The following is a 14,202-nucleotide window of genomic DNA, read 5'->3' as shown; positions in this document are numbered from 1 at the left end:
ACACCCTAACTAGCTGATCAGAGGAAATTCACCTTTACTGCCTCTTCCCAACCCGGCAGACCCCTGCGGTAGTGGGCACAGCCAGGTGAACCCCAGGGACAGAGAATGGAGACAGGGAGGGGACCGAAGTGTCCAGCAGCGAGTGCAAACCAGTGTGGCTGCGACCTCACTTACCCCTCAGAGGGCTCTGTGAGGACAAAATCACTATGCCCCTTTCCCGGTGACAAATGGAAGCCAAGAGGGTTACAGCCACTTGCCCAGGGACAGGGTAAGAGGCAGAGCCAACATTCAAACCAATCGACCTGTGCATAATGCTGATGCTCGAGAGAAACCAGAAGGAAACATGAAAGCAAAGTTGTTTCAAAGAAAAAAAAAAAAAGCCATAACTGGATTTGGTAAGTGACCTTGAGATAGGGGTAAAGTGAAGCGACTTGAATTGATATTGGTCAGATCCCAAGGGGCAAACAGCAGGACAGGAACGCAAGGAGCAGTGCTGTTTCAACAGAGCACTGGGACGCCCCTACCTCCCCCTCTGCTGATGCACCGTGGCTCATGCGACAGTGCTCCCCAAACCTCCGACCTGCATGCAGCGACGTCCGCCCTGTTGCTTCCCGAGTTTTATCTACAAGCCCAAATCCACCCTGTCCTACCGTTCCTTAGCAATCCAGTTCTGCTCCGTTCTCATCCCTGTTCGTATCACCCTGTCCTCTGGCCCATGTGGAAACTGAAACCTAATTACTGACTGCCCCCTTTGTCCTGTACCTTCACAGGGGTGTCTGGGCTCTGGGACCACATCTTTGAGACTCTGACTCTCCTTCCCTGCCAGCAAATCATGAGGATATTATCAAGATCCCCTGAAAATAACTCAAAAGAAGTTATAAGGTATAAAGGCAGCACTACAACGTAAGATATTTGTGTCGCTGGGAAGACTGCAATTTATTTCCTGGGTTTTACAGTAAATTTTAGTCAATCGACTTCACATTTCATATGAAGTTTTTAATGGTACTCGCTAAAAACTGTAATTATTTGGGAAGGGGCATACTGCTACTTATTCATTTATGTCATAAGCAATAAATGCTACAGGTAAATAGATTGTCTTCATTAATGAGAATGGTTGGCACGGATGGCCACTGCTACTGCTTCTTAAGTTCCTTTTGCTGGATTTCCGCTTAGATTATTTGAACTGGTCCACGTACAGTTATACTCTTTAAACCTTTCAAAATTCATCCTGTTAAATTTATTACAACTCCAACTCCATGTTTTTCTTCTCGTTTTCATGCTCTAAAGTCTAATTTCTATAATGAGAACAGTTACTGACAGAAATGAAATTTTAATACTGTACTAAAACTTTTACATGACAATCTCAAAATGACCCCAAAGCATGGTACATATGTCAATTTTAAATACACTAAAAATCACAACCACGTGGAGAAAGGAAGAAGGTCTTTTTCATAACTGGCTCTGTATCATCTACTCATTTATTAATTAAAAATACATCACAGACTTTTATTCTTCAGCGCAACTAAATGATTTAACAGATGATCTCTCTCATTTGAGATTTAAATTAGTATCATCTAAAGATAAAAAACTGGAATTCGGAAGCATTTTCTCTCCTAATATTTAATTTCTTCCTTTGTCTTTTAGGACACAGCAGATATATATGTAAATCTTAGCTTCCACCATCCTAAGGTGAGCTCAATGAGGGTAGGACTGTTTCCCAGTATTCAGTTTCTTGAACAGTACCTGCCACAACTAATGTTCAACAAAGTCTCACAGAGCCCACACTAAGAATCAAAGAGAATTTAAGGTATAGGATTTTAACATTTAAATTTGAAATCACAGTAATCTGGCCATCTCTTTAATCACCATGTAGGAACAAATAAAGATGTTAAAGGGATTACGAGAACAATTCTATCAACCATTTTATACAACCCTCATTAAAATAGCCAAAAGGGGAAAAAATTTTAAAAAGTGATTTAAAACATGATTAATCACTTTAATGAGCTTTAATGAAAATGACTTGGACACATTCATCCTCAAGAGCGATACAATTTATACTAATGCTGTTCAAAGTCAGTATAAAATTGAAAGATCTTGATAATCAAAAGCGGGTGATTGTTTCTAAGTCTTCTTTGAGAATTTCCAAAACTGGTTAATTACAGGCCAAACCTACATTTTCCTTCCCTAAATACAAATCCTGGTGTGCATCTACGTAAGCCCTATTAACATAGCAGCTGTGCTTGGGAGCCTGCGAGGGCAGAATCACGTTGCCTGCGCACCCTAAAATCAGAAGGTCATTTTCAGTCCACCTCTGACGAACACATCATCGGTGATTCACTTACCTGTGTGAGGATAGCGGTGGTTCCGTCTGTAGCTTCAACTGTGAGGTTATAGCTTGATTTCTGTTCCGCATCAAGAGGTTTGGCAACAATGATGGTCCCAGTGCCCTTGTCCACATCAAAGTGGCTGTCGTAGTTGCCACCTAGTTTAAGTTAGGACATACAGAAAAGTATGAAAACCTCTCACTTCTTTTGTGGCTTTCTAATTCCTCATGACAGGGGGGGGGAAAACCCACTTCTGATATACTGCTCAAGGTGATTCCAAGGAGCTTTCATTTTGGAAGACAAGAAAAGAAGGGCCAATTAGAAAGACAGTGCCTACTAACGCAAACTTGAGCCCTAACTGTCAAGGGAAGCTACTGAGAGGAAAGCAAGAAAGCAACTCTGAAGGCGGAAAAACATTGCTAATATTGCCAATGAGTTACTTTGCATTTGCTTCTTCGGGGGTTCTGGATAGGTCTTTAATTTATGTATCCCAGTAGCTATATATCAAACATCCTTTGCGAAACAGAGTCAGCCATTCAAATGCTTAATTACTCAAAAAAGATTCGTGACGCCTGAAGCATACTGCCCTAAAAGTTAACTATTAAAAACAAATGTTAACTGAGAAAAATCGTGGCAGTTAACATCAATTAGTTCTGCCTCTTATATACTTAAAAAGACATTTTCCCCATTGTTGCCAAACACAAAGCTTAATGAATCAAAAGTTTCTGTGCTGCTGACATCAAATGCATTCCCAGTTATGTTCTAGGTAGAACTCTTCCCACATCCACTGAACTGGAGATACTCTTATCAATGAAGTGATATGGAATGAAAATAAAGTCTTAATGTCATGATGAGGTTCTACTACTAAATCTTACCAAAAAGTAAAACGACACACACATTAAAACAAACCAAAAAACATCAGTGAAATCTAAAACTAAGGATGATTTGGGGATGTCTTAGAAGTCAGCATGATGTGTGCAACTAGAAAGGGTGACCATGGGCGCACCATGAAAACAAGGGGCAATGGAAAACAGTCACTGGAAATAAAAGAGGTTTTAAAAACTGATGCTTTTCTTTTAGATCTCATAATCTGAGGCAAATTATGGGATCTCAGCAGATACCTTCTGCTGTACAGTTCGGGTCACAAGTCATCTGAAAGATGGAAAACACTTCTCTAGCGAGTGTGTCTCCTGGCACAGCCACAAAGAAGCAAGCAAGCATGGAAGGCAAGCACAGAACAAGGAAGAGCGTCAATCAGACCAGTTCCAACGGCGGTCAGCGTTACACACAGCCCAGCAGGGGCCTGGCTCGTCTGGAAGTGTGACAGGAGTTAACAGGAAGCCAACAAATGACTCTGATTGCAGTTCACTGTGAAAATCATGTTTCTTCTTTAAAACTAAAAGTAAGGGTTTCGGAGGTGTGGATGACCTCAACGATTTCATACAACGCCCGGAGCTGGGGACGCAGCCGAACCGCGTGCTGAGGGAAATGAAGAGGTGAAGCCTGCGCCGCCCACGTCACAGCCGCCTCACACGCTGACACGACATTTCGTGGGAGGGTGGCTATGGGCTGAAAAAGGGAAGCAGGGATCCGCAGGACCAACTAGAGAGGAGTCACAACCCATACTTATGCTTTTAAAGATCCTGATGATTAACATAACACGAGGAAATACCACTAAAAAAACAAAGATGTCAAAGTTTAAGGTGAATTTCTTTTTTAAGTACGAGAGAGTAAGGGAATACGTTCTATGTCTAAACTCAATTAAATGAAAAACAAAAAACTCATGTAGGCATATAATCTTTATTACAGGGTCAATGAACCTCCTGAACCCTGCTTCCCACATTCCCAAAATGTGGTAAATAAAATACAGAAGGCCACAGATGGCACTCTCATTTTTAAGTTATACAATTAAATTTGTAACATTATTCCCTATAAAATACTGACATGTGACAGTCACAGTTATTTTAAGCATTCAAACCATATTCGCTAAAAATAGCGATGTGCCATATGTTATGTAACAAGAAGGAAAATTAAAAAGTTGTGCTTTTGGACCACAACACTCAGGTTTCTAACTCCTTTATGCACTTCTGAAAACCTTATTTTAACATTAAGGGTATGGTACATGCATGGCAGCAATTTTAAACAAGTTCAGTACATGGCTGGGTGTTATAAAACCTTTTGCAATCAAAATACTACAATTTAAGACAAATTCTCCACTTCTAAGTCTCACTTAAAAATTTTAAATTCAGAGATATATAAAAAAATCAGAAAACCAAAGATAGGTTCTCCTCAGTGTAACCTACGCAAGGACAATAAAACTCTGAGGAAGACTCACCAATGATGTCAAACCAAAGAGGCGTGCCAGGAGGCTCCACAGAGATCACGCCAATCATGTGAGCCACCGGATCGCTTTCCATGACAGTGAAGGAAAAAAATGGTTCTTCAAATGAAATAGGCTCCACTGATGGCTTGGGTTTGGAGATCCATTCAATATGGAGTCGAGTGGTTGATGACTTTTGGGGGCGACCATTATCAACGGCCTTAATCTATAAAATATAAGCAGAGGGGATGAAGGGAGCAAATTAGAAGTTACATCCCACAACCAAAGCACAGACTGGTTTGGTCTCAAACTGAGCCAATTTCAAACACTTCATTTCTGTATTTGTATATTCCCCGTGTATAAGCCTTTATTAAAAAGAGTGACCTCTTCATGCCACACTCAACATACATAGTAACTGGAGTGATGGCTGAGAAGGGAAACCCAAAGCAACATTTCCTGACAGGACACACACACTGAGGCCCCTTCTTGAAGAGAGAGGAAGTTTTCAGAGAAGTGACATTAAGACCAGATGAACAAAAGTACGTGAGAAATTCAAAGATGAGATCCTAACTCACTGAAAGAATATCATATTCTCCAGCTCCAGAAAACTTCTTGGATGAAACCACTCCGGTTTTGGGCTCAATAAAAAATTTGCCATGTTCATTTCCATCTTCAATGCTGTAAGAGATTTCCGCATTGGGACCTTCGTCTTTGTCTGTCGCTATAACACGATAAATGGGCTCCCGCTTGGCGTTTCTTTCTCGTTCTGGTCTTTCCCGCTCTGGGAGCCTGATTTTGTAGAACTTTTGCAGGAACTGAGGTTTGTTGTCATTTTCATCAAGGATTTTCACAATCACTCTTGCAATGGTGGATTTGGGGGGGGTACCGTTGTCAGTCACAGTAACCTGTTTTTGAAAGGTAACAGATCAACAGATGTTTTTAAAATATAACTATAAAAAAAGTGGTTCTCTTCCTAATTAATGATAAGCCACATATGCACAGACCTGCAGAGTTCACACACACTACGACGCACACCATGTTCTCTCCTTTGACAAGAGCCCTGTGAGGAGGCAAGATGATGATGTGTGTCCTGTTCCAAACAGGGACAGGGGGAGCGACAAGGGCCCAGAAATAGGCTCTTCCCTTCCCACACCACCTCTCCCTGCACTACTGTACCAATAACACGAACGTTGCCAAAATGGTAAGCTATCAAAAACAGCTTATTTTATTTTTTTTTAAGCAACTTATTTTTAAGCCAAGAAGAGATACATGAAGATTTTGCCTTTAAAGAGAGTCCGGTGACAAATAACATACACTCTATGCACTTAAAAATCAAATCTCCACATACTGCATTAAAACCCTTCATTTTTAGGCCTCAACAATAAAGCAAGCTAAATATTCAATTTAAAATATATGTGAAGGAGCATGCCTTTTAATTAATACTAGCTGTCATCATTTTGTTCTGTTTGACTCTTTTCTTGTTCAGAAGTCCTCCACGTTTAGGACAGCAGATATAAAAATTTCCATTCAGACCCACTTATTAAGTAAGATTTCAGTAAGAGAAATGTGAAGTAATGGTCATTCTCATTATTCATGTATTCAGCTGAGGAATAAAAAATCGGAGTCTTCCCCCCCAATCAAATGTCCACTTTTACTTTGCTGTGGACATTAAAAGCAATGACCTTAGGAATAGCTATTTTTCCCTCACCACATCCTCCAAAAATAATGGTTGAAATACTAAAAATATTAAAGTATACTGAAGTTTTCTGTGGAACTGTTTTGTTTTGTTTTTTAAAAAGCTTGGTGAATATAAATCCTGTTGTTTATAGAAGTGTGAATATATCCTGATGGTACTTGCCAAGAATATTTAAGGATATATTTAAGGAGTTGCTTAAAGTACATGATTTATGATCCCACACTCTAAAAATATAACAAAATGTACACTTACTATTAATTTTAATCTCTCAAAACACTCCCTTTTGATCAGTTCTCATATGGTCTTTAGGGACAAGAGAGAAATCAAAGAGAAATATAAGCAGGCACTATGTTTGTGGTAATCATACCAAAATGTTAAGGCTGGGTTCAATAATCAAAAGCCAGTAACACAGTTTTTAACATGGGATTGGGAAAAAAAAACTCTTCTTTAAGATAGTCAAATCAATGCCAGTGTTGGCCCTCAAATCCACCACCAAAAAGCATTACAGAAAACATACAGGGTATGTAGGTCACAAACCATTACAAAGGCTTATTTCCCATCAACATCTTCATATTATCTACAAAGTCCTAAGTATCTTGTACTTGCTCCCATCCAGCCTTGGACTTTACTATAAAAAGGTGGCTTTGGAGGGAGGCACACGACGGACAGGTGTTCACTGCAGTTCTAACCAGGGTGCGGCCGCAGCAAGATGTGAGTGCCTGGGACCTGCCACCCCGGAAAGCACGACACCTGCTTCCTTTCTTAGGGAACCATAGTCTCCCGTCAAACACTGTAGGGACCGAATCAAAATTCTGAACTCTGCTCTAACAGAAGGAAAATGAATCTAAGGGAACTATACGACCTAAGACTAACACTCAGATGTAACACATGAAGAGATTTAACGAACTATAGGGGCACCTGGGGGGCGCACTCAGTTAAGCATCCGACTCTTGATTTCAGCTCCGGTCACGATCTGGGGGTCCTGGGATTGAGCTCCATGTGGGGCTCTGGGCTCAGCAGGGAGTCTGCTTGAAGATTCTCTCTCCCTCCGCCCCTCCCACTGCTCGCATGCTCTGTCTCTCCCACTCTTGCTCTCAAAATAAATTTTAAAAATCTTAAAAAAAAATAAAAACAATTACTAACTGTAATGGTGGCTGTGAAACCACCTTTTCTAGACAGGATATTCACAAGCACACACACACACACTACAGAGCTATAAAAAGTAAGTATTTTCCTGACAAAGAAATTTGGCCAAGGATGAAATGAAATTAAGCAGGCAGCATTATGAATAGCAATAATATAAAATGGGGGAGCTAAGTATTAATAAAAATAATCAGCCACCATTCAGGACTTTCCCAAGCACTCGCACTGGAAGAATGGAGGACTCGTGTGGGTATCTCACAGGTCAACAAGCACTTGGTCTTCTCCGGCTCCAACGACGAACATTGGCTTTAACGTGTGGTAGTGGTTACCACACGAAACCTCTACGTGTGGTAGAAAGTCAACAGAGGTTACGTGTCTGCTCTGCTCAGTTTCCCTCTCCAAGGGAAACTCTCCCAACTGCCTCTTCTCAGCCTCTTCCTGACCTGGAGACCCTGGCACCCAGCAATCACCTGTGGCCTGACCTCCACATGACCCTCTACCTTCCTCCTCCTATCTCTGCTCCTGCAAGGTGCCTACCATCCACCAGCATAGCAGTGCACGACAAGCCGCATTTCTTTCAGGGACCAGACATTTTAAATTACCCATGAAAACAAGAAGCCTGTCAGAAGAGATCATTTTAGAAAAGCACACATCAGTCTTTAATCTTTTATTTCAGAAATGTTTAAAAATCACCAACTTTCTCCAGTTCAGTTTAAAATGCAAAAACAATGCAATTATTTGAGAACAACACAAAAACCAGAAACTAACCACAGTTAAATAAGATCAATTAATATCATAAAAATATCCTGAAAACAGAATACTAAGGAAAAAGATGTAGAAGGCATAAAGAAAAAAATATGTCTTATGTAAATGAAAAGGCAATGTAAATACTATTGTTTCCAGTTTGTTTGCTCTGTATGTGCGCACAAAAATTTGAAAAGAACTTACACAGTGATCTTGTTTTGGGGAGAGAGGGATTTAAGGGGACATGAACTACACTAAAAAATGTTTCCTTTCCCCTTTCCTTTCCTTTTTAGTAATGACCAGGAGCTAATATAACAAAATCATAACACTTATGAATATTAATGTGAACAAGAATGCTTTCCCGTATTTCCAAATCTCTTAAATAATTAAAATAAAGAAATGCTTACTTCTAATATATGTTCATCTTGCTGCTCTCGGTCTAGTTTCCTTGATGTCGTTGTGATAAGACCTATAAAATGAAAACAGTTCATTAATCCTTACAGATAAAACCAATTACAAAATACTGTCATTGAAACCACACTGAGTGTAAAAGTCTGAGCAAATCTTTGGATTCCGAAGGGGAAAAAAATGATTAATCCAGGTTCAATTATTTTACTTACAAACAACACACTTTCTCATTTTAATGATTCTTCAACAGTGGATAAATGACAGAAGGATGAAGAAAATGGCAAAATTAAAATCAGTTACATTTTTTTGTTTGTTCAGTGGTTTGAATAGACATTTTATCAGTAGAGATTTTTAAAAACTAAGATGAAGTTATCCAGGATTTCAAACTCCTCTAACTGCCGCAGTGATGATTAAGAACTAACAGAAAAATCTTCCATAACTGTATTAAATAGGACCACTGGAAAATCTAATGTTGACTACGATTTATTATCTTTGAATCATTTACCCTCAGAAGTGAAGAACAGTTATAAAAGTAATGTAATTTTCCAGGAAATACTGTTCAAGTATCAATTTCCAGTGAAAGAAAAAACATAAGTGATCCTCAAAGAAACCCTATATTCTTTATTTCTTTGATCTTTCTATCAAACTAGAAAATCTATAGTTTCAACCTCTCTCTAGAACTTTAATCAAAGTTGGCTGAACTGTCAACACACATTGGATCGTGGAAGACCATTAAAACTGATTAAATATATTCTGTACTTCACCAAACACAAACAAAATTCCCAACCGCTAAAATATCTGCTACAGCCTGTGTTGAATGACTCTGATGTCGATCTGAAGCTCAGGTGAAACCTTACATAGCAAGACAACTGCCAAGAACCCTTCTCCTGCCCAGCTTTTTGTGTCCCCCTACCCACCACAGGGAAATACTTCAAAAAATTTATATTTAAGAACAGACTTTATCGCTATAATTGATTTACCGCTATTAACCTAATTTCACACAACTACCAATTAAAGGCTATTCAAAATGCTTCTCTAAAATTTGTAAGATTTGTAAATTTCATGTAATTTGAAGTTTTTTTTTTTTTCCTCAAATAGTTAGGAAGGATCTCAATCAACATTATCTTCCCCACAATTCAACGAAGGAATGCGCTCCTGTTAATAAGAACAAAAGACTATATTGTAGACTAGAATCAGGGGGTGTTTCCCAAACCATACTTCTAGATTAAAAGGGGTTCCAGGAAATGCTTTACAGTGCTTAATGGTGTAAAAACGCTGCTTAATGTGGCATGGGTTTGATTTTTCATTAGTCAAAAACCTTTTAAAATTAATCCCTCTTTTTTCCTATCAAAAGTTTACAGTTTCTGATTGTAATTTTACATAGTTCAAGAAGGACAGGAAATCACTGTGATTAGTCCCATCTAATTGTCCTAGTGTGCCCTTCAGAGAGTTGTTATCAGTGGTGACATTGCAAGGGCAACACCTTAGCACTGTCACAGCGGAAGAGTATCCTGCTTCCGTAGAACATAATCATTCCTTGCGTGAATATCTGTTAGCAAATAAGCTTCCACAGCAAATAAATAACTCCGTTAGCAAATAACATTCGCTACTGTCCAGTTTCCTGACAGCACACGAGACAGCTCACAAAGGATGTGCCTGCCTCCCTGCTACTAATTCAACAAAGACAAAAAGCAAACCTAGGTTTGTTACTTGCGCTCTCCACATGTTTCAAATGAATTCTCCTTTGTTAAAGCAAATGGAACATTAATTTCATTCGAGTACAATGAATTCTAATGTTCCTTTTTTCTTAGCCTGGTTACTGCTAGCCAGTCCTTCGCCTCTTAGCTTGGACTTCTGATGCCTGCCCTGACAGGTGTAGCCTGGGGTCCTGCTGCGGAGTTCGGGACTCTGAGGTTTGCTCCACCATAACTCACCCCCCAGTACTACAGGCACTCATCTCACGGTCTTCAAGAGGACAGAGACTCTGCCTTCCTTGTACAACTTGGTTATCCTGCTCTACTTCCATTGGCCTAAAAAACATAGGTAAATGTGTGAATACATGAGTACCTTAAACCCATAAAACAGCGGCATTAACAATAGGTATCTGAGTGACACAGATGCCTAAACTACACGTGGAAATAATGACACACATTTATGGTTTATACGTGCGCCAGCAGAAGACCACATTACATGCATCTGGAGACAGGGTGTGCCAGGCAGGCCCTGTGACAGCAGCGGACACGGAGAGACACAGGTCCCAAGTGCAGGAGAGCGGCCGGAGGCGGACAGATTCAGGTTACACCACAAGAGGGTGGGAAGAGAGAAAGAGAATGGGGGCCAATCTTACCAAAGCAGGGGCCGCCATGTTCAGAAGCCATGAAGAAGACGAGGAAGAGTTTGGCTCAAAGAAAACCACGTGTCCCAGACGCCCGAGGCAGAGGATTTGAGGAAGTCCCTTCTCCAGGTACACCCGAGACGCTTACAAGAGAAGCTGCAACAAGAGTCAGGGAGGCAGGAAGGAAGGAGACCAGGGAAGGTCCTTACGAAGAGGAAACTGTCCTCTCACATGGAGCGATGTTCTGAGTGAGCACAAAACAGGAGGGAAGATGAAGATCTAGACCCGAGCGAACCAGTCCGGGAGCCACCGGCCTTGTGTGGCAACTGTAAGTTAAGTTCCATATAAAGTAGTTCATGAAAACAAGACATTTCAGACTTACAAGATGACCTTTCTTTCTAGATTCACAGCACTCCTGCCGAAAGAAATCCTACCAAAAGCGCCTCAGTGCTTTCTTTTCCTAATACCACCCACCTGGGGTGGGGTGGGGTGGGGGGGCTGTGCTTGGGGAGAGGGATGGCGGCAAGAGGTGCTGCGCCCCCTAAGAGAAGGGGAAAGTTCAGGCTTCTTGTGGAATTTGCAGACAAGATGAACCCTGGCGAGAAAACAGTTTCCTAATGAAGCAGGACAAGGTAAGGAAAACTGCAGATAGTCCCGGGAGGTACCCTTTACCTCACAGCGGTGGACAAAACCTGGAGCTACCCAAATACACCGCGGTCTGACCACACCGACTCGGAGGGGGAATTCCTCATGCATCTCATCACGCTCACTCTCCCCGGAATCCTGTACCTCTCAGCCCTGCCAATCCTTCTGCCCGGCCTACTCGACAAACACCTGTATCAAAAGATGGACCCAAAGTGTACTTTTCCTACATACCCAGGACGTGTTATTAACCCTGTAGGTATTAAACAGCCTAATAAGTATATCCATTTCTTTCATTTTAAACAGTTGTGCTCATCTGTAATGTTTATTACAAAATCCCAGGAGGACATATATTTAACAGAAACAGCACGATTATAGAAACAGCAGGATACCTCAGAGCTAGAGAGAAACCTTCAAGATTATCGAGCTCAGCTGCCTGAGCCCAAGAGAAGTGAAACTGTCTCAAGGCCACCAGCAAGTCATTATCAGAGCCAGGATTAGAGCTTAGTTTTCCTGAGGCCCAGATGAGAGTGTTTGGGATTTCTTTTCTTCCCCATCACTCTACACTGCATAATTTCCTGCACTTTGGTATTTCAAGTCTCCACAAACTCTGAACTCTGACTTATATACAGTTTAACACCACACACACACACACCCCCCAGCAAGAGTTAATCATTATTCATTTAGTAGGTCAAAAAAGCAAGTGAGAAAGTAAAACAGAGTGGACAAAAGCAAGAAAAAGTGTATGTAGGTGCTTGCCTTTTGTAATTCTATGCCTTATCTTTTCTGCACAGCACTATTAAATTAAAAATGGAAATGAAAAGAGAGAAAGTTTCTCTCCTTGGCGTAGAAAAACATCTCACTATGCACACCAATACTATTATAAATATATGTGAACTGAGTTAGCAACTACATTATATTCTCACCCAGTAGCAGCTACCAATTTACCCCACATATGTAGGTAAAACTAAGAAACCAACCTTTCCTGTGTTTGAGAATCATTAAAAAAAACTCTTAATAGGGGCACTGGGTGGCTCAGTGGGTTAAAGCCTCTGCCTTCAGCTCAGGTCATGATCTCAGGGTCCTGGAATCGAGCCCCACATGGGGATCTCTGCTCAGCAGGGAGCCTGCTTCCTCCTCTCTCTCTCTCTGCCTGCCTCTCTGCCTACTTGTGATCTCTATCTGTCAAATAAATAAATAAAATCTTAAAAAAAAAACAAAAACACGAAAAACTCTTCATAGCTTTCTAAGGCCATATTAGAATTTAGAGGAGAATCCATTTAAGAAAAGAATGTTAGATTAACTGTTTCACTATAAAACTTTATTCTTTGACATTTCTTTACATCAATACCAAAAACCACCTCCAAACTTCCCAAAGAGATCAAACGGGCGTTGCAAAGCAGGTAGCACAGGAAAGCGAGCATCAGAGGATCAGCAGGTGAGGATCCCTTGAGATAGTCCACAACAGCGGAGCTGTGTTTCGGTATCCCGTCAAGTGTTCTGCGTGCTGCACTAAGAATGCAGACATGATTAAGACAGAGTCTTGTTTCCAAGAAACAAGGGTGAAGGCAAAGGCCACATTCAGGAAACAGTACGGAAGTTAGACTAGAGTGTAGGGTTCATATAGCACACAGGTGAGAGCTCTGTATTCCAAGAAAGCTTGAACTTGGCAGGATGATGAGACACCTATCGTCTAGCCATCTACTGTTCCAGCAGACGACCAGCGCACTGCCCAACACGCAAGTGAGGCCATCCAGGACCCGCCAGCCTCAGAGCCAGCCAGCCAGGGGACCACCATTGCATGAAAGATCCGTCAAGCCTGGAGAAACCAGAACCACCCAGCAGAATCCTCCACTCAAGGTGCTTGTTTTTAAGCCACTAAATTCTGGGACAGTTTGCTACACAGCAAGAGCCAAATCATGCATCCAATGACCTCATCTCTAATTGTTATCTGACTTACTACACGCCAAGGTATTGTGCTAGGAGATTTAAGTCCATTACCTCATTTAATCCTGATGTATATAAATGGTGGTACCTGTATCATAAAAAGTAAATTCTAACACCTTTACAGGCTCAGAGAGATGAAATTGCTTACTCAAGGTCTTTCAACAAGGAGGGGAGTTGGGAATTCAATACTCCCAGGGCATCAGAGTCTGAAGTCTATAGTAAGAATGAGAGAAGAATGTGGGGAGGGACTGAAAGATTTGGGTCTATAAAAAAACGGTCTGATACGGCAGGGCTGCAGATATAACTAGACAACAGCTAGAGAAGGAGGGGAAAAATATTTCAGAATAGGATTAAGGTCCAACCACAATGAAACAGCAAATACTGGTGATCAGTAATAGGAGTTTTTGGAGAAACAAAATGGGGGGGTGGTGGGAGGGAAGAGTCTTGGTTTCAGAGGCAAAGAAGTATGGCCTTGAGTTCACCTTGCTTGGCAGGAAATTTACTTTGAACCATTTTCCAATTACTCTACTTGAGAATAAGCAGAGGAAGGGGAAAGATCAAGGAAGGGGGGAAAAGTCTACTCACCTAATTCACTCTTCCCATTACTCTGATTGTTTTCCTCTAACCCCTGTAACTATTTTGG

General features: G+C 41.0%; 1 protein-coding gene across 1 annotated transcript in view; it reads right to left on the bottom strand.

Moving 5' to 3' along the window:
- FAT1 (FAT atypical cadherin 1) overlaps positions 1 to 14,202 on the bottom strand; it is a gene marked incomplete at its 5' end in the record, with an annotated part of 117,040 nt that overhangs the window by 39,016 nt on the left and 63,822 nt on the right. Inside the window, 4 exons of the mRNA XM_080795075.1 lie at positions 2,343 to 2,482; positions 4,660 to 4,870; positions 5,220 to 5,549; positions 8,635 to 8,696. Of these exons, the coding sequence (XP_080651201.1) occupies positions 2,343 to 2,482; positions 4,660 to 4,870; positions 5,220 to 5,549; positions 8,635 to 8,696 (743 nt within the window). The remainder of the gene's footprint in view (positions 1 to 2,342; positions 2,483 to 4,659; positions 4,871 to 5,219; positions 5,550 to 8,634; positions 8,697 to 14,202) is intronic.

The sequence above is a fragment of the Martes martes genome (genome assembly GCF_963455335.1).
Source record: "Martes martes genome assembly, chromosome: 2".
Classification (NCBI taxonomy): domain Eukaryota; kingdom Metazoa; phylum Chordata; class Mammalia; order Carnivora; family Mustelidae; genus Martes; species Martes martes.
This window is presented reverse-complemented; position numbering and strand designations above follow the sequence as displayed.